The 24899-nt window shown below is 43.8% G+C and overlaps 1 protein-coding gene across 1 annotated transcript in view; it reads left to right on the plus strand.

The window, feature by feature from the left end:
• The first annotated feature begins 4447 nt into the window (after window positions 1-4447).
• The window catches only part of LOC118382061 (polypeptide N-acetylgalactosaminyltransferase 16-like), a 74461-nt gene continuing 54009 nt past the window's right edge, over window positions 4448-24899 (plus strand). The window contains exons 1-4 of the mRNA XM_052509917.1: window positions 4448-4869; window positions 21344-21528; window positions 22703-22801; window positions 22880-22947. Of these exons, the coding sequence (XP_052365877.1) occupies window positions 4669-4869; window positions 21344-21528; window positions 22703-22801; window positions 22880-22947 (553 nt within the window). The 5' untranslated portion in view covers window positions 4448-4668. The remainder of the gene's footprint in view (window positions 4870-21343; window positions 21529-22702; window positions 22802-22879; window positions 22948-24899) is intronic.

Below are 24899 nucleotides of genomic sequence, written 5' to 3' on the forward strand. Positions count from 1 at the left end.
CCCAGGGCTGTGTTCCTTCCCTCCCAGGGCTGTGTTACTTCCCTCCCAGGGCTGTGTTACTTCCCTCCCAGGGCTGTGTTACTTCCCTCCCAGGGCTGTGTTACTTCCTTCCCAGGGGTGTTAGCCTTCCCAGGGCTGTGTTACTTCCTTCCCAGGGCTGTGTTACTTCCTCCCAGGGCTGTGTTTTCCTTCCCAAGGCTGTGTTACTTCCCTCCCAGGGCTGTGTTACTTCCTCCCAGGGCTGTGTTACTTCCCTCCCAGGGCTGTGTTACTTCCCTCCCAGGGCTGTGTTACTTTCTTCCCAGGGCTGTGTTACTTCCCTCCCAGGGCTGTGTTGCTTTCTTCCCAGGGCTGTGTTACTTCCCTGGGGCTGTGTTACTTCCCAGGGCTGTGTTAGCTTCCTTCTCAGGGCTGTGTTACTTGTGTTCCCAGGGCTGTGTTACTTCCTTCTCAGGGCTGTGTTACTTCCCTCCCAGGCTGTGTTACTTCCTTCCCATGGCTGTGTTACTTCCTTCCCATGGCTGTGTTACTTCCTTCCCAGGGCTGTGTTACTTCCTTCCCAGGGCTGTGTTGTTTGCCTTCTCAGGGCTGTGTTACTTCCTTAGCCAGGGCTGTGTTATTTCCTTCCCAGGGCTGTGTTACCTCCCTTCCCAAGGCTGTGAGCACTTCCCTCCCAAGGCTGTGTTGCTTCCCTCCCAAGGCTGTGTTATTCCCTCCCAGGGCTGTGTTAGATTCCTCCCAGGGCTGTGTTACTTCCTTCCCAGGGCTGTGTTACTTCCCTCCCAAGGCTGTATTACTTCCCTCCCAGGGCTGTGTCCCTTCCTTCCCAAGGCTGTGTTACTTCCTTCTCAGGGCTGTGTTATTTTCCTCCCAGGGCTGTGTTACTTCCCTCCCAGGGCTGTGTTACTTCCTTCTCAGGGCTGTGTTACTTCCCTCCCAGGGATGTGTTACTTCCTTCCCAGGGCTGTGTTACTTCCTTCCCAGGGCTGTGTTACTTCCTTCCCAGGGCTGTGTTACTTCCTTCCAGGGATGTGTTACTTCTTTCTCAGGGCTGTGTTACTTCCCTCCCAGGGATGTGTTACTTCCTTCCCAGGGCTGTGTTACTTCCCTCCCAGGGCTGTGTTACTTTCTTCCCAGGGCTGTGTTACTTTCTTCTCAGGGCTGTGTTACTTCCCTCCCAGGGCTGTGTTACTTCCTTCCCAGGGCTGTGTTACTTCCTTCCCAGGGCTGTGTTACTTCCTTCCCAGGGCTGTGTTACTTCCTTCCCAGGGCTGTGTTACTTCCTTCCCAGGGCTGTGTTACTTCCTTCCCAGGGCTGTGTTACTTCCTCCCAGGGCTGTGTTACTTCCCTCCCAGGGCTGTGTTACTTCCTTCCCAGGGCTGTGTTACTTCCTTCCCAGGGCTGTGTTACTTCCCTCCCAGGGCTGTGTTACTTCCCTCCCAGGGCTGTGTTACTTCCCTCCCAGGGCTGTGTTACTTCCCTCCCAGGGCTGTGTTACTTCCCTCCCAGGGCTGTGTTACTTCCCTCCCCAGGGCTGTGTTACTTCCCTCCCAGGGCTGTGTTACTTCCCTCCCAGGGCTGTGTTACTTCCTTCCCAGGGCTGTGTTACTTCCCTCCCAGGGCTGTGTTACTTCCTTCCCAGGGCTGTGTTACTTCCCTCCCAGGGCTGTGTTACTTCCTTCCCAGGGCTGTGTTACTTCCTTCCCAGGGCTGTGTTACTTCCTTCCCAGGGCTGTGTTACTTCCTTCCCAGGGTTGTGTTACTTCCTTCTCCCAGGGCTGTGTTACTTCCTTCCCAGGGCTGTGTTATTTCCTTCCCAGGGCTGTGTTACTCCCTTCCCAGGGCTGTGTTACTTCCCTCCCAAGGCTGTGTTACTTCCCTCCCAGGGCTGTGTTACTTCCCTCCCAGGGCTGTGTTACTTCCCTCCCAGGGCTGTGTTACTTCCTTCCCAGGGCTGTGTTACTTCCCTCCCAGGCTGTGTTACTTCCTCCCAGGGCTGTGTTACTTCCTTCCCAAGGCTGTGTTACTTCCTTCTCAGGGCTGTGTTACTTCCCTCCCAGGGCTGTGTTACTTCCCTCCCAGGGCTGTGTTACTTCCCTCCCAGGGCTGTGTTACTTCCTTCTCAGGGCTGTGTTACTTCCCTCCCAGGGCTGTGTTACTTCCTTCCCAGGGCTGTGTTACTTCCTTCCCAGGGCTGTGTTACTTCCCTCCCAGGGCTGTGTTACTTCCTTCCCAGGGCTGTGTTACTTCCTTCTCAGGGCTGTGTTACTTCCCTCCCAGGGCTGTGTTACTTCCTTCCCAGGGCTGTGTTACTTCCCTCCCAGGGCTGTGTTACTTCCTTCCCAGGGCTGTGTTACTTCCCTCCCAGGGCTGTGTTACTTCCTTCCCAGGGCTGTGTTACTTCCCTCCCAGGGCTGTGTTACTTCCCTCCCAGGGCTGTGTTACTTCCCTCCCAGGGCTGTGTTACTTCCCTCCCAGGGCTGTGTTACTTCCTTCCCAGGGCTGTGTTACTTCCCTCCCAGGGCTGTGTTACTTCCTTCCCAGGGCTGTGTTACTTCCTTCCCAGGGCTGTGTTACTTCCCTCCCAGGGCTGTGTTACTTCCCTCCCAAGGCTGTGTTACTTCCCTCCCAGGGCTGTGTCACACTAGTTCTGACCAGAGCCCTATGGGCCCCAAAAAATATAATTGGTTGGCTGGTGATATATGGGGTTATTTAACCAGGTAGTGGTCACATGGATGTTAACATATTGTATTTAACCAGGTAGTGGTCACATGGATGTTAACATATTGTATTTAACCAGGTAGTGGTCACATGGATGTTAACATATCTCGTTCACAGGGGAGACCTGGGGAATGACCTAAATACTGGAATAGTCTAGACTCGAGTTCTGAGGCTGAAGGGAAGCTATCTGGCTCTGGACAGTAGACACACACACACACACACACACACACACACACACACACACACACACACACAATTACCTCTTTCTGTTTAAGCAGCCATCTCACACTTTGAGTTTCCTGTACTGTTAAACCACATAGTGACCCTGTACCACAGACCATCCATTGTCCTGTCCTGCCCAGATTCCTGCTGTCTCTCTCTCTCTCTCTGTACTCTGACTGACTCTGTGTTTGCACAGCCATAACACACATCAAATATCCAGCTTGCACATCACAGGGGACTCAAGCATGCTGATAGCCCATGCCCCCCGGCTGTAACCGGGAGGGAGGGAGGGAGGGAGGGAGGGAGGGAGGGAGGGAGGAATAGAATAGGGAATAGAATAGAATAGGGAATAGAATAGAATAGGGAATAGAATAGAATAGAATAGGAATATAATAGAATAGGGAATAGGAATATAATAGAATATGGAATAGGAATATAATAGAATAGGGAATAGGAATATAATAGGGAATGGGAATATAATAGAATAGGGAATAGGAATAGAATAGGGAATAGGAATAGAATAGGGAATAGGGAATATAATAGAATAGGGAATAGGAATAGAATAGGGAATAAGAATAGAATAGGGAATAGGGAATAGAATAGAATAGGGAATAGGAATAGAATAGGGAATAGGAATAGAATAGAGAATAGGGAATAGGAATAGAATAGGGAATAGGAATAGAATAGAATAGGGAATAGGAATAGAATAGAATGGGGAATAGGAATAGCCTATCACAGTAGGACACTACTTCTCACCAGGGCCTTTGGGCTGCACTACATAGGGAATTGGGTGTCACTTCAGACTTAACCCAGCTGGGACCTGACCATCCGTTGTCTGCCTGTCTGCCTGTCTGCCTGTCTGCCTGTCTGCCTGTCTGCCTGCCTGCCTGCCTGCCTGTCTGTCTGTCTGTCTGTCTGTCTGTCTGTCTGTCTGTCTGCCTGCCTGTCTGCCTGCCTGCCTGCCTGCCTGCCTGCCTGCCTGCCTGCCTGCCTGCCTGCCTGCCTGCCTGCCTGCCTGCCTGCCTGCCTGCCTGCCTGCCTGCCTGCCTGCCTGCCTGCCTGCCTGCCTGCCTGCCTGCCTGCCTGCCTGCCTGCCTGCCTGCCTGCCTGCCTGCAATATTCTGAAGGCCACACAAGTCAGAGATGTCCGTCAACATTGCAGATATATATATATATATTTTCTCTCAAAGGAATAGAGAGAACTTCCCTTGTGAACATAGAAGGAAGAGAATCCAAAACAGTAATTCAGTTTTGCCTCCTTGATCGTTTTAGTTGACCTGATTTGCTTGGTGGAGTTTGCCAAATAGGCTATTTATTAAAACCACATTAGAGACAAATAATCCCGTCATCCTTGTTTAGTCAGGGTTGTCTCTTTCATTCATGTAAATTGTACGATGAGTGTCTATTCTAACAGAAACCAAACGGAGAAAATCTGTGCGTAATGCAGCCAGACTTTAGCAGTTTAGCGCAGCAGCCAGTGGGTGACGACACCTCGGAAGGAACTTCTCGGCGTTAGGACCGCGCACGGCTCTGTGAGTGCGCAAATCCCTGCATAGGGACCGCTCGTTCTCTCCATCAGAATAGCTCGGAGGCTGTTTGCTGCGGTGCAGAGCCATCACCAACTCTCCTCCTCCCGCTCGGTCTTCTGATCCAGCAGAACACCGACCGAACCTGAACCATCTGGGCATATCTCCGAGGGACGGAGCTCTCCTTATGGGCTCACAATGCGCAGGATACGGGCCAACGCCATCGCAATCTTGACTGTAGCGTGGATCCTGGGAACATTTTATTACCTGTGGCAGGACAATAAGCCGCACACATCATCCCCGTCCTCGGCCTCGCAACCCCGCGTCGGGGACAGCAGGAGCCATGCCGGGCGACCTGACATCCACCGAGATGACAGTCACAGGACCATTCCGCTAATCGTAAGTGACAGGTTGAGAGTAGCGGAGCTGGATTTGTTGATAGAGAGAACAGTGATAGATAAGGGAAGAGCGACAGACTGCGCTGCGGCGCTCTCTCTCTCTCTGCTGGAAGGAAAGCGGCTGGCTGTGTGAGACTGCAGCTCGCCGCACAGCATAGCCAGGGAGGGGTGGGTGTGTTTCATGTTGATGTGCGTTGGGTCATCTGTGTTGTGATGCACAGCTGGAGGTACTGTTCACCCACCTCCACACTAAACCTATGCTGCCTGAATGTATTTGACACAAAGAACCTGTGCGTCGACGCTGTGGTCCATTTCATATACTTTAAACTGAGCTCTAAATAGCCTATGTTTTTTTCTGAGTTGCATTATGCGTTATTTGTATGCCTTTTCCTCTCGTTCATTGCCCTTTGGTCAAAGGCTGCCACAGGACCCGAATAACCCATAAGAGGCTTTCCGTAAGACTCTGAAGGATGAGGGAGCAAACCGAGCTCGCCCTGAGAGCCGAGCCGTCCGCGGGTAGCCACCGTCTGGAGCGTAGATATGCAACTGTTATGACTGTGTTGCAGAATCTAGAGCATATTCTCTGCGATATAAACCGAGACCCATTGAACATTTAGATACGAATATGGCATATGGGGTGGAGGACAAAATGTAGGTCTGTAGGCTTTACAGAGACGTGTCAGGGATGGATGATCTTTCTCTTCTTTCGCCGTTTGACGCGTTTATTTCTTTTGGCGTCTATTTCCTTTGTCTAGATGTGATAGAGCTCTTTCCCGGGTCTTATCGCTCCGTGTGTCTAGGGGTGCATGGAAAATCACTGCTCTATGTGGTCGTGGACATGCCATTGGGAATTCTTGACATATTTTGAGTTGTATTAATTTGGCAGGAAAACGATAGGCCCACCTGCAGGGTTGGGGAGGAACGGATTACCTTTAGAAAGTAACCTACCCAAACCTGCCCACCTGAAAAAAACTATTTTAGGATTTCACTGTCAGTTTTCATATCATCTACTCAGGTTAATGCCTATTAGGCCTCTGACCTATAGGAAAAGAATGACATGTTCTCTTCAGGACCAATCATCTATTCTCAAGAAGCTTCACGTGTTCTTCACTTTGTTTCTCAATACCCAATCAGAGTGTTTATTTTTTGCAGGCTGTAATTCCTGACAGTTTTTTTAAAATCATAACTATGAATGGAACATTTATAACAGGTTCTTGATGGAGCTGTAAAACGAGTAAAGTTCGGGACGAGAAACGGAACACTTACCTTGGGATAGTTTTTACTAGATCAATGAAATCCAGTCAGCTGTGCTTAGTGGCTCACGCATTGGAAGAAAGACCCACGTGCTGATGAAAGACCCACAGTCTGCATATATGGAGAAAGGGAGCAGGCTTTATAATATGCTTCAGTCTGCATATATGGAGAAAGGGAGCAGGCTTTATAATATGCTTCAGTCTGCATATATGGAGAAAGGGAGCAGGCTTTATAATATGCTTCAGTCTGCATATATGGTGAAAGGGAGCAGGCTATATAATATGCTTCAGTCTGCATATATGGAGAAAGGGAGCAGGCTTTATAATATGCTTCAGTCTGCATATATGGAGAAAGGGAGCAGGCTTTATAATATGCTTCAGTCTGCATATATGGAGAAAGGGAGCAGGCTTTATAATATGCTTCAGTCTGCATATATGGAGAAAGGGAGCAGGCTTTATAATATGCTTCAGTCTGCATATATGGAGAAAGGGAGCAGGCTTTATAATATGCTTCAGTCTGCATATATGGTGAAAGGGAGCAGGCTTTATAATATGCTTCAGTCTGCATATATGGAGAAAGGGATGCAGGCTTTATAATATGCTCCAGTCTGCATATATGGAGAAAGGGAGCAGGCTATATAATATGCTTCAGTCTGCATATATGGAGAAAGGGAGCAGGCTATATAATATGCTTCAGTCTGCATATATGGAGAAAGGGAGCAGGCTTTATAATATGCTTCAGTCTGCATATATGGAGAAAGGGAGCAGGCTTTATAATATGCTTCAGTCTGCATATATGGTGAAAGGGAGCAGGCTATATAATATGCTTCAGTCTGCATATATGGAGAAAGGGAGCAGGCTATATAATATGCTTCAGTCTGCATATATGGAGAAAGGGAGCAGGCTATATAATATGCTTCAGTCTGCATATATGGAGAAAGGGAGCAGGCTATATAATATGCTTCAGTCTGCATATATGGAGAAAGGGAGCAGGCTATATAATATGCTTCAGTCTGCATATATGGAGAAAGGGAGCAGGCTATATAATATGCTTCAGTCTGCATATATGGAGAAAGGGAGCAGGCTTTATAATATGCTTCAGTCTGCATATATGGAGAAAGGGAGCAGGCTATATAATATGCTCCAGTCTGCATATATGGAGAAAGGGAGCAGGCTTTATAATATGCTTCAGTCTGCATATATGGAGAAAGGGAGCAGGCTATATAATATGCTCCAGTCTGCATATATGGAGAAAGGGAGCAGGCTTTATAATATGCTTCAGTCTGCATATATGGAGAAAGGGAGCAGGCTATATAATATGCTTCAGTCTGCATATATGGAGAAAGGGAGCAGGCTTTATAATATGCTCCAGTCTGCATATATGGAGAAAGGGAGCAGGCTTTATAATATGCTTCAGTCTGCATATATGGAGAAAGGGAGCAGGCTATATAATATGCTCCAGTCTGCATATATGGAGAAAGGGAGCAGGCTTTATAATATGCTTCAGTCTGCATATATGGAGAAAGGGAGCAGGCTTTATAATATGCTTCAGTCTGCATATATGGAGAAAGGGAGCAGGTTGAGAGGTTCGAGTTTCCCACATTTTTTTAAATTTCATTTATTTAACTAGGCAAGTCAGTTAAGAACAAATTCTTATTTTCAATGACGGCCTAGGGTTAACTGCCTTGTTCAGGGACAGAACGGCAGATTTGTACCTTGTCAGCTCGGGGGTTTGCTCTAACCACTCGGCTACCCTGCCACCCCCAGATGAGGTAAACCATGAAGCAAACAGATAATATGTTCTATGATCTCAGTGTTTTATAGACCTTAACTGTAGTAAAAAAAAAACAATAGCACAATCACATCTGAGTTTTAGGTTTACAATGACTTGTGTGGAAAACATCTGCTGTTAATTGCACATGCAGAGCACCATCAAAGAGTGGCTGGGCCCATCAATAAAAACAATTGTAGGGGTGAACAGCAATATTCCAAGGTGCATTAAGGTTAGGTGCTTTCCAAGGTACATTAAGGTTAGGTGCTTTCCAAGGTGCATTAAGGTTAGGTGCTTTCCAAGGTACATTAAGGTTAGGTGCTTTCCAAGGTGCATTAAGGTTAGGTGCTTTCCAAGGTGCATTAAGGTTAGGTGCTTTCAAAGGTGCATTAAGGTTAGGTGCATTAAGGTTAGATGCTTTCCAAGGTGCATTAAGGTTAGGTGCTTTCCAAGGTGCATTAAGGTTAGGTGCTTCCCAAGGTGCATTAAGGTTAGGTGCATTAAGGTTAGGTGCTTTCCAAGGTGCATTAAGGTTAGGTGCTTTCCAAGGTGCATTAAGGTTAGGTGCTTTCCAAGGTGCATTAAGGTTAGATGCTTTCCAAGGTGCATTAAGGTTAGGTGCATTAAGGTTAGGTGCTTTCCAATGTGCATTAAGGTTAGGTGCATTAAGGTTAGATGCTTTCCAAGGTGCATTAAGGTTAGGTGCTTTCCAAGGTGCATTAAGGTTAGGTGCTTCCCAAGGTGCATTAAGGTTAGGTGCATTAAGGTTAGGTGCTTTCCAAGGTGCATTAAGGTTAGGGTCATTAAGGTTAGGTGCTTTCCAAGGTGCATTAAGGTTAGATGCTTTCCAAGGTGCATGAAGGTTAGGTGCTTTCCAAGGTGCATTAAGGTTAGGTGCTTCCCAAGGTGCATTAAGGTTAGGTGCATTAAGGTTAGGTGCTTTCCAAGGTGCATTAAGGTTAGGTGCTATCCAAGGTGCATTAAGGTTAGGTGCTTTCCAAGGTGCATTAAGGTTAGGTGCTTCCCAAGGTGCATTAAGGTTAGGTGCATTAAGGTTAGGTGCTTTCCAAGGTTCATTAAGGTTAGGTGCTTTCCAAGGTGCATTAAGGTTATGTGCTTTCCAAGGTGCATTAAGGTTAGGTGCTTTCCAAGGTGCATTAAGAATTTCCAATAACCCTAACCCTAACCCATTAACCCCAAACCGTAACCCTAACACCTAACCTTAACGCCAAACCGTAACCCTAACAGGCTTAACCTTAACCCCAAACCGTAACCCTAACACCTAACCTTAACCCTAACACCTAACCTTAACCTTAACCCCAAACCGTAACCCTAACACCTAACCTTAACCTTAACCCCAAACCGTAACCCTAACACCTAACCTTAACCTTAACCCCAAACCGTAACACCTAACCTTAACCCTAACCCCAAACCGTAACCCTAACACCTAACCTTAACCCTAACACCTAACCTTAACCCCAAACCGTAACCCTAACACCTAACCTTAACCCCGAACCGTAACCCTAACACCTAACCTTAACCCTAACACCTAACCTTAACCCCAAACCGTAACCCTAACACCCAACCTTAACCGTAACCCTAGCACCTAACCTTAACCCTAACACCTAACCTTAACCCCAAACCGTAACCCTAACACCTAACCTTAACCCCAAACCGTAACCCTAACACCCAACCTTAACCGTAACCCTAGCACCTAACCTTAACCCTAACACCTAACCTTAACCCCAAACCGTAACCCTAACACCTAACCTTAACCCCAAACTGTAACCCTAACACCTAACCCACCCAATCCTAATCCTGAACATTCCATTAGTGTGTCTACAATATAGAATGGGAACACCACCTTGTGCTCTCTGTGATGTTCCATGACAACAGGGTGCCCTCGACAACCAGGGGTTCCTGACATCATTCAGGATGACTTTATGCATCATCATGAGTCCCTAGGATACAGTTATGGCAAGGAATTAGACCAAATATCTCTGGTTAGTGTGTAACCTCGCCTTTATTCCTGTCTTCATCACCATTAAAACATTTTAAGAAGATGTTATAGTTGGGGTCCCCAATTCCATTTCCCGCCGTCAGCCGATGACAACTATCCCAAACAGACAACGGGCTCTATTTTAACAAACCTAACGCCATGGTACATCTGTGCCAAGGCGATAGCGCTATAGGTTTAGGAGTCTTTCAGAAATATTTGAACTTGGCGCAAAAAGGGGCAGTGTTTTGATGAATAAACAAGTTGTGGCTGTGTTGAGGCTTAGCCCTTTCAATGGCCAATCAGAACGTGCTCCGTAGCGAAATACGTGGTTGCTTCAAGTCGTGTATTTGCGGTGTTTTATGTATTGTTTAGGTATTTATATATCGCGGTGGAATCAACTCCAATTCCAATGTTAACCCATTATAGGTTGTTAAATGGCTTACAGAAACGAAATAACAAAATGTAGACCTTTATTTGCTAAATACGTTAACTTGAACCCATTTTACAGTCCACATTGTTGCCAGCATGTCTTCATTAGCGTTCACACTGATATAGGGACTAGGCCGACTGTAAATTACATTATGGCTTAGCGTGGACATGCCAAAAATGGTCAATAAGCAAGATTCATTGAATTATTGAACAGGCCTAAAAAGAGAATAAATAATTATAATCAAATTCTAAACAAAATAAAAACGTGTTGTAAATAGGCTATGTCACATTTACAGGCCCCATAATTTCTCTCCGTGGGCATAAAATATTAAAACAATGCAGACTATGGAGGGTTTTTACGCACATCTAAACTTTCCACGGAAGCTGGACAAAGATCCTATATGAATAGAGATAATGTCCGCTCACCGTTCCACTGCTCCCCAATAGACCTGTGTTTTTTTTTTTTTTACATAATCGGAACCATTTTACAGATCAGATCTCATTCACACATCTCCAGAAGTTGAATTGCAAGCGCGCCGCGGACGTTGTCCCCATAAAACCAGGAAGGGGAATCATTCTAATACGTTTGGTTGTAATAAAACTGAATGGAAAAACAATAATAAAATCGACATAATAAAGACACGCGTTGCTGTTATTGTTATTTATCGTAGGCCTAAAGGAGGGCTTGGGTTTTGAACATATACAACGGAAAAAAAGCCATTTGTACAGGCTACAGACAACTTCTAAATATCAGGTTCGCCTCAATTCACCGAGGTTCTCATCCCTCGTTTCACGATGGACACGTGGCCTACATCTTGGAGGGGGTTTTACAGCACGTCCAAAACCCGATCTGCATGGCTACAATAATGTGGGCCAGCCTACAAAGATAAAAAGGGAATGTCAGCTCACTGTTTTTACCCCTCTCAAACTTTATATTTTAATAAAGCTCTGGTGATTTACTATTTATTTCCTAGTGGTCTCAGGAGCCAGTCTTGACTACTTTGCGATTGCATTGGGCAACTTTAATTTAGAGGAGGGGGGCTATGCTTGGTTTTTATAACAAATAAAAATAAATAGGAAATGACATATGTTTCTAACTAGGAAGTATACAGGCACATTAGGCTACTCATGTTCCATGTTCATATGGGCAGTGTGCGTCACGGCTGGATAGGCTGAGTTTCCTCTGTCGAAATTCATAACATAACTAACTGCAAAGACTTGGGGACTTTTATCTCCCTCACCAACTTTAAACATCAGCTATCTGAGCAGCTAACCGATCGCTGCAGCTGTACATAGTCTATTGGTAAATAGCCCACCCAATTTTACCTACCTCATCCCCATACTGTTTTTATTTATTTACTTTTCTGCTCTTTTGCACACCAATATCTCTACCTGTACATGACCATCTGATCATTTATCACTCCAGTGTTAATCTGCAAAATTGTAATTATTCGCCTACCTCCTCATGCCTTTTGCACACATTGTATATAGACTCTCTTTTTTTTCTACTGTGTTATTGACTTGTTAATTGTTTACTCCACGTGTTGTTCATTCTGTGTTGTTGTCTGTTCACACTGCTATGCTTTATCTTGGCCAGGTCGCAGTTGCAAATGAGAACTTGTTCTCAACTAGCCTACCTGGTTAAATAAAGGTGTTCTCAACTAGCCTACCTGGTTAAATAAAGGTGTTCTCAACTAGCCTACCTGGTTAAATAAAGGTGTTCTCAACTAGCCTACCTGGTTAAATAAAGGTGTTCTCAACTAGCCTACCTGGTTAAATAAAGGTGTTTTCAACTAGCCTACCTGGTTAAATAAAGGTGTTCTCAACTAGCCTACCTGGTTAAATAAAGGTGTTCTCAACTAGCCTACCTGGTTAAATAAAGGTGTTCTCAACTAGCCTACCTGGTTAAATAAAGGTGTTCTCAACTAGCCTACCTGGTTAAATAAAGGTGTTCTCAACTAGCCTACCTGGTTAAATAAAGGTGTTCTCAACTAGCCTACCTGGTTAAATAAAGGTGTTCTCAACTAGCCTACCTGGTTAAATAAAGGTGTTCTCAACTAGCCTACCTGGTTAAATAAAGGTGTTCTCAACTAGCCTACCTGGTTAAATAAAGGTGTTCTCAACTAGCCTACCTGGTTAAATAAAGGTGTTCTCAACTAGCCTACCTGGTTAAATAAAGGTGTTCTCAACTAGCCTACCTGGTTAAATAAAGGTGTTCTCAACTAGCCTACCTGGTTAAATAAAGGTGTTCTCAACTGGCCTACCTGGTTAAATAAAGGTGTTCTCAACTGGCCTACCTGGTTAAATAAAGGTGTTCTCAACTGGCCTACCTGGTTAAATAAAGGTGTTCTCAACTAGCCTACCTGGTTAAATAAAGGTGTTCTCAACTAGCTTACCTGGTTAAATAAAGGTGTTCTCAACTAGCCTACCTGGTTAAATAAAGGTGTTCTCAACTAGCCTACCTGGTTAAATAAAGGTGTTCTCAACTAGCCTACCTGGTTAAATAAAGGTGTTCTCAACTAGCCTACCTGGTTAAATAAAGGTGTTCTCAACTAGCCTACCTGGTTAAATAAAGGTGTTTTCAACTAGCCTACCTGGTTAAATAAAGGTGTTCTCAACTGGCCTACCTGGTTAAATAAAGGTGTTTTCAACTGGCCTACCTGGTTAAATAAAGGTGTTCTCAACTAGCCTACCTGGTTAAATAAAGGTGTTCTCAACTAGCCTACCTGGTTAAATAAAGGTGTTCTCAACTAGCCTACCTGGTTAAATAAAGGTGTTTTCAACTAGCCTACCTGGTTAAATAAAGGTGTTCTCAACTAGCCTACCTGGTTAAATAAAGGTGTTTTCAACTGGCCTACCTGGTTAAATAAAGGTGTTCTCAACTGGCCTACCTGGTTAAATAAAGGTGTTCTCAACTGGCCTACCTGGTTAAATAAAGGTGTTCTCTACTAGCCTACCTGGTTAAATAAAGGTGTTCTCAACTAGCCTACCTGGTTAAATAAAGGTGTTCTCAACTAGCCTACCTGGTTAAATAAAGGTGTTCTCAACTAGCCTACCTGGTTAAATAAAGGTGTTCTCAACTAGCCTACCTGGTTAAATAAAGGTGTTCTCAACTAGCCTACCTGGTTAAATAAAGGTGTTCTCAACTAGCCTACCTGGTTAAATAAAGGTGTTCTCAACTAGCCTACCTGGTTAAATAAAGGTGTTCTCAACTAGCCTACCTGGTTAAATAAAGGTGAAATATATATATTTTTTAATTACCCCTAAACCCAGTTTTTGGTTGGTTACAAATATGCCTATCTGCCTGAAAGCACTTTGGATAATTTTTTTAAAGGTGTTCTCAACTAGCCACCTGGTCACATATTTCCACAGCCTACCTGGTTAAATATTTCCACACCTACCTGGTTAAATAAAGGTTTCCGCCACCTTAAATAAAGGTGTTCCACACCTCTGGTTAAATAAAGGTTTCCACACCTACCTGGTTAAATAAAGGTGTTCCAACACCTACCTGGTTACATAAAGGTGTTTTCAACTAGCCACCTGGTTAAATAAAGGTGTTTCAACTAGCCACCTGGTTACATATTTCCGCCACCTGGTTAAATAGGTGTTTCCTAGCCTACCTGGTTAAATAAAGGTGTTTCCTAGCCTACCTGGTTACATAAAGGTGTTTCAACTAGCCTACCTGGTTAAATAAATTTCAACTAGCCTACCTGGTTAAATAAAGGTGTTTCCTAGCCACCTGGTTAAATAAATGTTCCACACCTCACCTGGTTAAATAAAGGTGTTCTCAACACCTCTGGTTACATATTTCCACACCTCACATATTTTTTTTACCCCTAACACCTCACAAATATGCCTATCTGCCTGAAAGCACTTTGGATAATTTTTTTAAGGACGCACCTCACATATTTCCGCACCTCACATATTTCCACACCTCACATATTTCCACACCTCACATATTTCCACACCTCACATATTTCCACACCTCACATATTTCCACACCTCACATATTTCCGCACCTCACATATTTCCGCACCTCACATATTTCCGCACCTCACATATTTCCGCACCTCACATATTTCCACACCTCACATATTTCCACACCTCACATATTTCCACACCTCACATATTTCCACACCTCACATATTTCCGCACCTCACATATTTCCACACCTCACATATTTCCACACCTCACATATTTCCACACCTCACATATTTCCACACCTCACATATTTCCACACCTCACATATTTCCACACCTCACATATTTCCGCACCTCACATATTTCCGCACCTCACATATTTCCGCACCTCACATATTTCCGCACCTCACATATTTCCACACCTCACATATTTCCACACCTCACATATTTCCACACCTCACATATTTCACATATTTCCACACCTAACATATTTCCACACCTCACATATTTCCGCACCTCACATATTTCCACACCTCACATATTTCCACACCTCACATATTTCCACACCTCACATATTTCCGCACCTCACATATTTCCGCACCTCACATATTTCCGCACCTCACATATTTCCGCACCTCACATATTTCCACACCTCACATATTTCCACACCTCACATATTTCCACACCTCACATATTTCCACACCTCACATATTTCCGCACCTCACATATTTCCGCACCTCACATATTTCCGCACCTCACATATTTCCGCACCTCACATATTTCCGCACCTCACATATTTCCGCACCTCACATATTTCCGCACCTCACATATTTCCACACCTCACATATTTCCACACCTCACATATTTCCACACCTCACATATTTCCACACCTCCCATCTGAGCGCAAGCGAGCTGATATAAGACAGGTGAATTCCCGAAACATGGCGTTAGGGCTGGACAATGCCAGTGAGACAGTTTCTACTTTTTTCTTTCTTTCTTTCTTTCTTTCTTTCTTTCTTTCTTTCTTTCTTTCTCTCTTTCTTTCTTTCTTTCTTTCTTTCTCTCTTTCTTTCTTTCTTTCTTTCTTTCTCTCTTTCTCTCTCTCTCTCTCTCTCTCTCTCTCTCTCTCTCTCTCTCTCTCTCTCTCTCTCTCTCTCTGTCTGTCTGTCTGTCTGTCTGTCTGTCTGTCTGTCTGTCTGTCTGTCTGTCTGTCTGTCTGTCTGTCTGTCTGTCTGTCTGTCTGTCTGTCTGTGTTGTTTGTTTGTTTGTCTGTTTGTTGTTTGTTGTCTTTCTTTCCCACCTGTCTGTCTTTGTCTGTCTGTCTGTCTGTCTGTCTGTCTGTCTGTCTGTCTGTCTGTTTGTTTGTTTCTTTCCCACCTCCTCGTGCGTGCGTGTGTGTGTAGGTGTGCGTGCCATTTGTGCATATCCGGTTGGTAAATGTTGCAGTGTCACTTCAAGTCCCTGGATAAATACGTTTTCTGACAAGGCAGTGAGTCTCAGGCCATTGTAATGAGGTCATAAGAGCCCTCCTTGTAATTGGGTTTGATGGCTCCAGATCCCCCAGGGGAGTCACAACCATGAGACCACGAGACCAAGCTTAATATAGATCAGTGTAATAATAGCAGGCCTTTTAAACATCATAATGAAACAGGCCTATTTACTGCATGCAAAGTGTAAATGTCAATTAACATAAGTCCTTACCAACTACAAGTCACAAAGGGAAACAGATAAATGACTGCCTGACTATTAGGGGCCTAAATCCCACACAAACACAACAGAGGTGAGGACCAACCTGCCCGTTTAAATACCTGACCATAGACTTAGACAGACGGCACTCATACCACGAGGGCCATCTGTAATCACGTGACCATAGAGGTGGGTAGAGAGCGATCACCAATCGGGGAATTCTGTTCATTTAGGGTTCTTAGTAATAGCTGTGCCTGCCTGCCTGCCTGCCTGCCTGCCTGCCTGCCTGCCTGTCTGCCTGCCTGCCTGTGCCTGCCTGCCTGCCTGCCTGCCTGACATCCCATCATCTGTATCTAGACTGTAGATATCCCATCATCTGTGTATCTAGGAGACCCTGTCGACATCCCATCATCTGTGTATCTAGGAGACCCTGTCGACATCACATATATTGAAATATCTGGATTTAAAGATTCCTGTCAGAGTGCAGTTCATATGGATAAATGGCCCCCTATTCCCTACATAGTGCACTAATTTTGACCAGAGCCCTATGGCCCCTGGTGCACTATGTAGGGAATAGGGGGCCATTTGGGACACATACCCTCAGTTTGTTCTCGTCTCCTGAGAAATGGAAAGTGAGGTCATGAAGGTGCCTGGATGGGAGTTAATCTGAGAGAGTTCTGTTCTCTAGGAGTGTGTGAGCTTGTGTGTGAGCGTGTGTGTGAGCGTGTGTGTGAGCTTGTGTGTGAGCTTGTGTGTGAGCGTGTGTGTGAACTTGTGTGTGAGCGTGTGTGTGAGCTTGCGTGTGTGTGAGCGTGTGTGTGAGCGTGTGTGTGAGCTTGTGTGTGAGCGTGTGTGTGAGCGTGTGTGTGAGCGTGTGTGTGAGCGTGTGTGTGAGCTTGTGTGTGAGCGTGTGTGAGCGTGTGTGTGAGCGTGTGTGTGAGCGTGTGTGTGAGCTTGTGTGTGAGCGTGTGTGTGAGCGTGTGTGAGCGTGTGTGTGAGCTTGTGTGTGAGCTTGTGTGTGAGCGTGTGTGTGAGCGTGTGTGTGAGCGTGTGTGTGAGCTTGTGTGTGAGCGTGTGTGTGAGCTTGTGTGTGAGCGTGTGTGTGAGCGTGTGTGTGAGCGTGTGTGTGAGCTTGTGTGTGAGCTTGTGTGTGAGCGTGTGTGTGAGCTTGTGTGTGAGCGTGTGTGTGAGCGTGTGTGTGAGCGTGTGTGTGAGCGTGTGTGTGAGCGTGTGTGTGAGCGCGTGTGTGTGTGGGTGAGCTCTAAGCTTAAGCTTCTCCCCTGACAGACCATTAATAACCCAGAACTGAAGAATGCAGTTCTCTCTCAGTTCTCTTTCCATTCCTCTTCAATTATATCCTCTCTTTCCCTCAGACAACATCTCCCCCTTTTCTTCAAATATTCATCACCTGTGTCATCATCGTTCCTCTCTCCCACTTTATTTTCCTCTCAGCCTCACTCCTATAGATACCATTAGAGTCAGATTCTAGTTCATATAGATACCATTAGAGTCAGATTCTAGTTCATATAGATACCATTAGAGTCAGATTCTAGTTCAGATAACATTAGAGTCAGATTCTAGTTCATATAGATATCATTAGAGTCAGATTCTAGTTCAGATACCATTAGAGTCAGATTCTAGTTCAGATAACATTAGAGTCAGATTCTAGTTCATATAGATACCATTAGAGTCAGATTCTAGTTCATATAGATACCATTAGAGTCAGGTTCTAGTTCATATAGATATCATTAGAGTCAGATTCTAGTTCAGATACCATTAGTCAGATTTTAGTTCATAGAGATACCATTAGAGTCAGATTCTAGTTCAGATAACATTAGAGTCAGATTCTAGTTCATATAGATATCATTAGAGTCAGATTCTAGTTTCATTAGAGTCAGATTCTAGTTCCATTAGAGTCAGATTCTAGTTCATATAGATACCATTAGAGTCAGATTCTAGTTCATATAGATACCATTAGAGTCAGATTCTAGTTCATATAGATACCATTAGAGTCAGATTCTAGTTCATATAGATACCATTAGAGTCAGATTCTAGTTCATATAGATACCATTAGAGTCAGATTCTAGTTCATATAGATACCATTAGAGTCAGATTCTAGTTCATATAGATACCATTAGAGTCAGATTCTAGTTCATATAGATACCATTAGAGTCAGATTCTAGTTCATATAGATACCATTAGAGTCAGATTCTAGTTCAGATACCATTAGAGTCAGATTCTAGTTCATATAGAGTTAATATTAGATTCATTAGAGTCAGATTCTAGTTCAGATAACATTAGAGTCAGATTCTAGTTCATAGAGATACCATTAGAGATTCTAGTTCATAGAGATCATTATCAGATAGTTCCATTAGAGTCAGATTCTAGTTCATATAGATACCATTAGAGTCAGATTCTAGTCAGATAACATTAGAGTCAGATACCATTAGAGTCAGATTCTAGTTCATATAGATACCATTAGAGTCAGATTCTAGTTCAGATATAGATACCATTAGAGTCAGATTAAAGTTCAGATAACATTAGAGTCAGATTCTAGTTCATATAGATACCATTAGAGTCAGATTCTAGTTCATATAGATACCATTAGAGTCAGATTCTAGTTCATATAGATACCATTAGAGTCAGATTCTAGTTCATATAGATACCATTAGAGTCAGATTATAGTTCATGTAGATACCATTAGAGACAGATTCTAGTTCATATAGATACCATTAGAGTCAGATTATAGTTCATATAGATACCATTAGAGTTAGATTCTAGTTCAGATACCATTAGAGTCCGATTCTAGTTCATATAGATACCATTAGAGTCAGATTCTAGTTCAGATACCATTAGAGTCAGATTCTAGTTCATATAGATACCATTAGAGTCAGATTCTAGTTCAGATAACATTAGAGTCAGATTCTAGTTCAGATACCATTAGAGTCAGATTCTAGTTCATATAAATATCATTAGAGTCAGATTCTAGTTCTTATAGATACCATTAGTCAGATTCTAGTTCATATAGATACCATTAGAGTCAGATTCTAGTTCTTATAGATATCATTAGAGTCAGATTCTAGTTCAGATAACATTAGAGTCAGATTCTAGTTCAGATAACATTAGAGTCAGATTCTAGTTCATATAGATACCATTAGAGTCAGATTCTAGTTCAGATATCATTAGAGTCAGATTCTAGTTCAGATATCATTAGAGTCAGATTCTAGTTCAGATAACATTAGAGTCAGATTCTATTTCAGATAACATTAGAGTCAGATTCTAGTTCAGATACCATTAGAGTCAGATTCTAGTTCAGATACCATTAGAGTCAGATTCTAGTTCAGATAACATTAGAGTCAGATTCTAGTTCATATAGATAACATTAGAGTCAGATTCTAGTTCATATTAGATAGTTCATTAGAGTCAGATTCTAGTTCATATAGATAACATTAGAGTCAGATTCTAGTTCATATAGATATCATTAGAGTCAGATTCTAGTTCAGATAACATTAGAGTCAGATTCTAGTTCAGATAACATTAGAGTCAGATTCTAGTTCAGATAACATTAGAGTCAGATTCTAGTTCAGATATCATTAGAGTCAGATTCTAGTTCATATAGATACCATTAGAGTCAGATTATAGTTCATAGAGATACCATTAGAGTTAGATTCTAGTTCAGATACCATTAGAGTCCGATTCTAGTTCATATAGATACCATTAGAGTCAGATTCTAGTTCAGATAACATTAGAGTCAGATTCTAGTTCAGATAACATTAGAGTCAGATTCTAGTTCAGATATCATTAGAGTCAGATTCTAGTTCAGATAACATTAGAGTCAGATTCTAGTTCAGATAACATTATAGTCAGATTCTAGTTCATATAGATACCATTAGAGTCAGATTCTAGTTCAGATATCATTAGAGTCAGATTCTAGTTCAGATAACATTAGAGACCGATTCTAGTTCAGATAACATTAGAGTCAGATTCTAGTTCAGATAACATTAGAGTCAGATTCTAGTTCAGATACCATTAGAGACCGATTCTAGTTCAGATAACATTAGAGTCAGATTCTAGTTCATATAGATACCATTAGAGTCAGATTCTAGTTCATATAGATATCATTAGAGTCAGATTAAAGTTCAGATAACATTAGAGTCAGATTCTAGTTCATATAGATACCATTAGAGTCAGATTCTAGTTAAGATATCATTAGAGTCAGATTAAAGTTCAGATAACATTAGAGTCAGATTCTAGTTCATATAGATACCATTAGAGTCAGATTCCAGTTCATGCAGATAACATTAGAGTCAGATTCTAGTTCATGCAGATAACATTAGAGTCAGATTCTAGTTCAGATAACATTAGAGTCAGATTCTAGTTCAGATACCATTAGAGTCAGATTCTAGTTCAGATAACATTAGAGTCAGATTCTAGTTCATATAGATACCATTAGAGTCAGATTCTAGTTCATATAGATAACATTAGAGTCAGATTCTAGTTCATATAGATATCATTAGAGTCAGATTCTAGTTCAGATAACATTAGAGTCAGATTCTAGTTCAGATAACATTAGAGTCAGATTCTAGTTCAGATAACATTAGAGTCAGATTCTAGTTCAGATAACATTAGAGTCAGATTCTAGTTCAGATAACATTAGAGTCAGATTCTAGTTCAGATAACATTAGAGTCAGATTCTAGTTCAGATACCATTAGAGTCAGATTCTAGTTCAGATAACATTAGAGTCAGATTCTAGTTCATATAGATACCATTAGAGTCAGATTATAGTTCATATAGATACCATTAGAGTCAGATTATAGTTCATATAGATAACATTAGAGTCAGATTCTAGTTCATATAGATACCATTAGAGTCAGATTCTAGTTCATATAGATAACATTAGAGTCAGATTCTAGTTCATTAGAGTCAGATTCTAGTTCATATAGATAACATTAGAGTCAGATTCTAGTTCAGATAACATTAGAGTCAGATTCTAGTTCAGATAACATTAGAGTCAGATTCTAGTTCAGATAACATTAGAGTCAGATTCTAGTTCAGATAACATTAGAGTCAGATTCTAGTTCAGATAACATTAGAGTCAGATTCTAGTTCAGATAACATTAGAGTCAGATTCTAGTTCATATAGATAACATTAGAGTCATGCTAGAGACTGGGTGTCTCACACCTTTGAGGATGATGGAGAATGTGACAGTATGTTTTCAAACAGGGTTGGTAGCGTTACCAAATATCTACAGTGTGAGAGATGAGAGTTGACCATCAATAAGACTGAAACATCTTCTAACCAGAGTCATAATATCTTCTAACTGGTGACCCATCTTTCCTTCTGACCTCAGCTTCCTGTGTTTTGACCCCTGACCTCTGTGTGCTGCCACATCTAAACTCTAACTTCCCCTTGCAGATGACCCAGTCCCCACGGGCGGAGCCACAGCAGGGTCAGCTCATAGGGAGTTTCGATGAGAAGGCGTACCTGTTGGGGAAACAGCTGAAGGTGGGAGACGACCCCTACAGAGACCATGCCTTCAACCTGGCTGAGAGCGACCGACTCGGCTCCGAACGGGCCATCAGAGACACACGACACTACAGGTGACTTACACACAGACCGACTGGGCTCTTAGCGGGTCATCAGAGACACACGACACTACAGGTGACTTACACACAGACCGACTGGGCTCTTAGCGGGTCATCTGAGACACACGACACTACAGGTGACTTACACACAGACCGACTGGGCTCTTAGCGGGTCATCAGAGACACACGACACTACAGGTGACTTACACACAGACCGACTGGGCTCTTAGCGGGTCATCTGAGACACACGACACTACAGGTGACTTACACACAGACCGACTGGGCTCCTAGCGGGTCATCTGAGACACACGACACTAGAGGTGACTACACACAGACCGACTGGGCTCTTAGCGTGTCATCTGAGACACACGACACTACAGGTGACTTACACACAGACCGACTGGGCTCTTAGCGGGTCATCAGAGACACACGACACTACAGGTGACTTACACACAGACCGACTGGGCTCTTAGCGGGTCATCAGAGACACACGACACTACAGGTGACTTACACACAGACCGACTGGGCTCCTAGCGGGTCATCTGAGACACACGACACTACAGGTGACTTACACACAGACCGACTGGGCTCTTAGCGGGTCATCTGAGACACACGACACTACAGGTGACTTACACACAGACCGACTGGGCTCCTAGCGGGTCATCTGAGACACACGACACTACAGGTGACTTACACACAGACGGACTGGGCTCTTAGCGTGTCATCTGAGACACACGACACTACAGGTGACTTACACACAGACCGACTGGGCTCCTAGCGGGTCATCTGAGACACACGACACTACAGGTGACTTACACACAGACGGACTGGGCTCTTAGCGTGTCATCTGAGACACACGACACTACAGGTGACTTACACACAGACCGACTGGGCTCCTAGCGGGTCATCTGAGACACACGACACTACAGGTGACTTACACACAGACGGACTGGGCTCTTAGCGTGTCATCTGAGACACACGACACTACAGGTGACTACACACAGACCGACTGGGCTCCTAGCGGGTCATCTGAGACACACGACACTACAGGTGTCATTAAAAAGTTATAAAAGCAACCATATGTTAGGATTTATGGTGGTGTTGCCTTCATGTGCAGGGTGAACGGGACAATATGTACAGTAGGTGTGAATACTTTACTAAAACAATGTTTCTCCTTAAATGTTTGTAGATGTGCCTCCGTGAATTACGACGTTAAGCTTCCTCCTACGAGCATCATCATCACCTTCCACAATGAAGCTCGCTCCACCCTGCTCCGCACCATCAAAAGGTAAGGAACCGTTTTGTGCCTTTCACAATGAAGAATCGACCCTCCGACTTAATGCTGCCTTTTCTCTCCCTCTCTCAGTGTCCTGATGAGGAGCCCTCCCTCTCTGATCCAGGAGATCATCCTGATAGACGACTTCAGTACCGACCGTGAGGCCTCTCTTCTTGTTCTCAGTCCTCCTCTTTAAATAGTCTCTAGTCTTTACACCTCTCACACCGTGAGGCTCTGACAATAAACCTGCACAGTTTCCTAACCGGAGGTTTAAGCAGCAGTAGGTCCTTGCTAGTAAAAAATATATATTTTCAAACATGAGTTTATGAGTCAGGGGTTTGGGACAGATACCTCTCAGTAGATATAACATGTAGTTTAGGAGTCAGAGTTTTGGACAGACACCTCTCAGTAGATATAACATGAAGTTTAGGAGTCAGGGTTTCAGACAGACACCTCTCAGTAGATATAACATGAAGTTTAGGAGTCAGGGTTTGGGACAGACACCTCTTTAGTTTAGGAGTCAGGGTTGGGGACAGACACCTCTCAGTAGATATAACATGTAGTTTAGGAGTCAGGGTTTGGGACAGACACCTCTCAGTAGATATAACATGTAGTTTAGGAGTCAGGGTTTGGGACAGACACCTCTCAGTAATAACATGAAGTTTAGGAGTCAGGGTTTGGGACAGACACCTCTCAGTAGATATAACATGAAGTTAAGGAGTCAGGGTTTGGGACAGACACCTCTCAGTAGATATAACATGAAGTTTAGGAGTCAGGGTTTGGGACAGACACCTCTTTAGTTTAGGAGTCAGGGTTGGGGACAGACACCTCTCAGTAGATATAACATGTAGTTTAGGAGTCAGGGTTCGGGACAGACACCTCTTTAGTTTAAGAGTCAGGGTTTGGGACAGACACTTCTTTAGTTTAGGAGTCAGGGTTTGGGACAGACACCTCTTTAGTTTAGGAGTCAGGGTTCGGGACAGACACCTCTTTAGTTTAGGAGTCAGGGTTGGGACAGACACCTCTTTAGTAGATATAACATGAAGTTTAGGAGTCAGGGTTTGGGACAGACACCTCTTCAGTTTAGGAGTCAGGGTTTGGGACAGACACCTCTTTAGTTTAAGAGTCAGGGTTTGGGACAGACACCTCTTTGAAGTTTAGGAGTCAGGGTTCGGGACAGACACCTCTTTAGTTTAGGAGTCAGGGTTCGGGACAGACACCTCTTTAGTTTAGGAGTCAGGGTTCGGGACAGACACCTCTTTAGTTTAAGAGTCAGGGTTTGGGACAGACACCTCTTTAGTTTAGGAGTCAGGGTTTGGGACAGACACCTCTCTTTAGTTTAGGAGTCAGGGTTTGGGACAGACACCTCTTTAGTTTAGGAGTCAGGGTTTGGGACAGACACTCTCTTTAGTTTAGGAGTCAGGGTTTGGGACAGACACCTCTTTAGTTTAGGAGTCAGGGTTTGGGACAGACACCTCTTTGAAGTTTAGGAGTCAGGGTTTGGGACAGACACCTCTTTAGTTTAGGAGTCAGGGTTCGGGACAGACACCTCTTTAGTTTAGGAGTCAGGGTTTGGGACAGACACCTCTTTAGTTTAGGAGTCAGGGTTTGGGACAGACACCTCTTTAGTTTAGGAGTCAGGGTTCGGGACAGACACCTCTTTAGTTTAGGAGTCAGGGTTTGGGACAGACACCTCTTTAGTTTAGGAGTCAGGGTTTGGGACAGACACCTCTTTAGTTTAGGAGTCAGGGTTTGGGACAGACACCTCTTTAGTTTAGGAGTCAGGGTTTGGGACAGACACCTCTTTAGTTTAGGAGTCAGGGTTTGGGACAGACACCTCTTTAGTTTAGGAGTCAGGGTTTGGGACAGACACCTCTTTAGTTTAGGAGTCAGGGTTCGGGACAGACACCTCTTTAGTTTAGGAGTCAGGGTTTGGGACAGACACCTCTTTAGTTTAGGAGTCAGGGTTCGGGACAGACACCTCTTTAGTTTAGGAGTCAGGGTTTGGGACAGACACCTCTTTAGTTTAGGAGTCAGGGTTTGGGACAGACACCTCTTTAGTTTAGGAGTCAGGGTTTGGGACAGACACCTCTCAGTAGATATAACATGT

This window comes from Oncorhynchus keta, unplaced genomic scaffold (genome assembly GCF_023373465.1).
Source record: "Oncorhynchus keta strain PuntledgeMale-10-30-2019 unplaced genomic scaffold, Oket_V2 Un_contig_5163_pilon_pilon, whole genome shotgun sequence".
In the NCBI taxonomy this organism is placed as follows: Eukaryota; Metazoa; Chordata; class Actinopteri; order Salmoniformes; family Salmonidae; genus Oncorhynchus; species Oncorhynchus keta.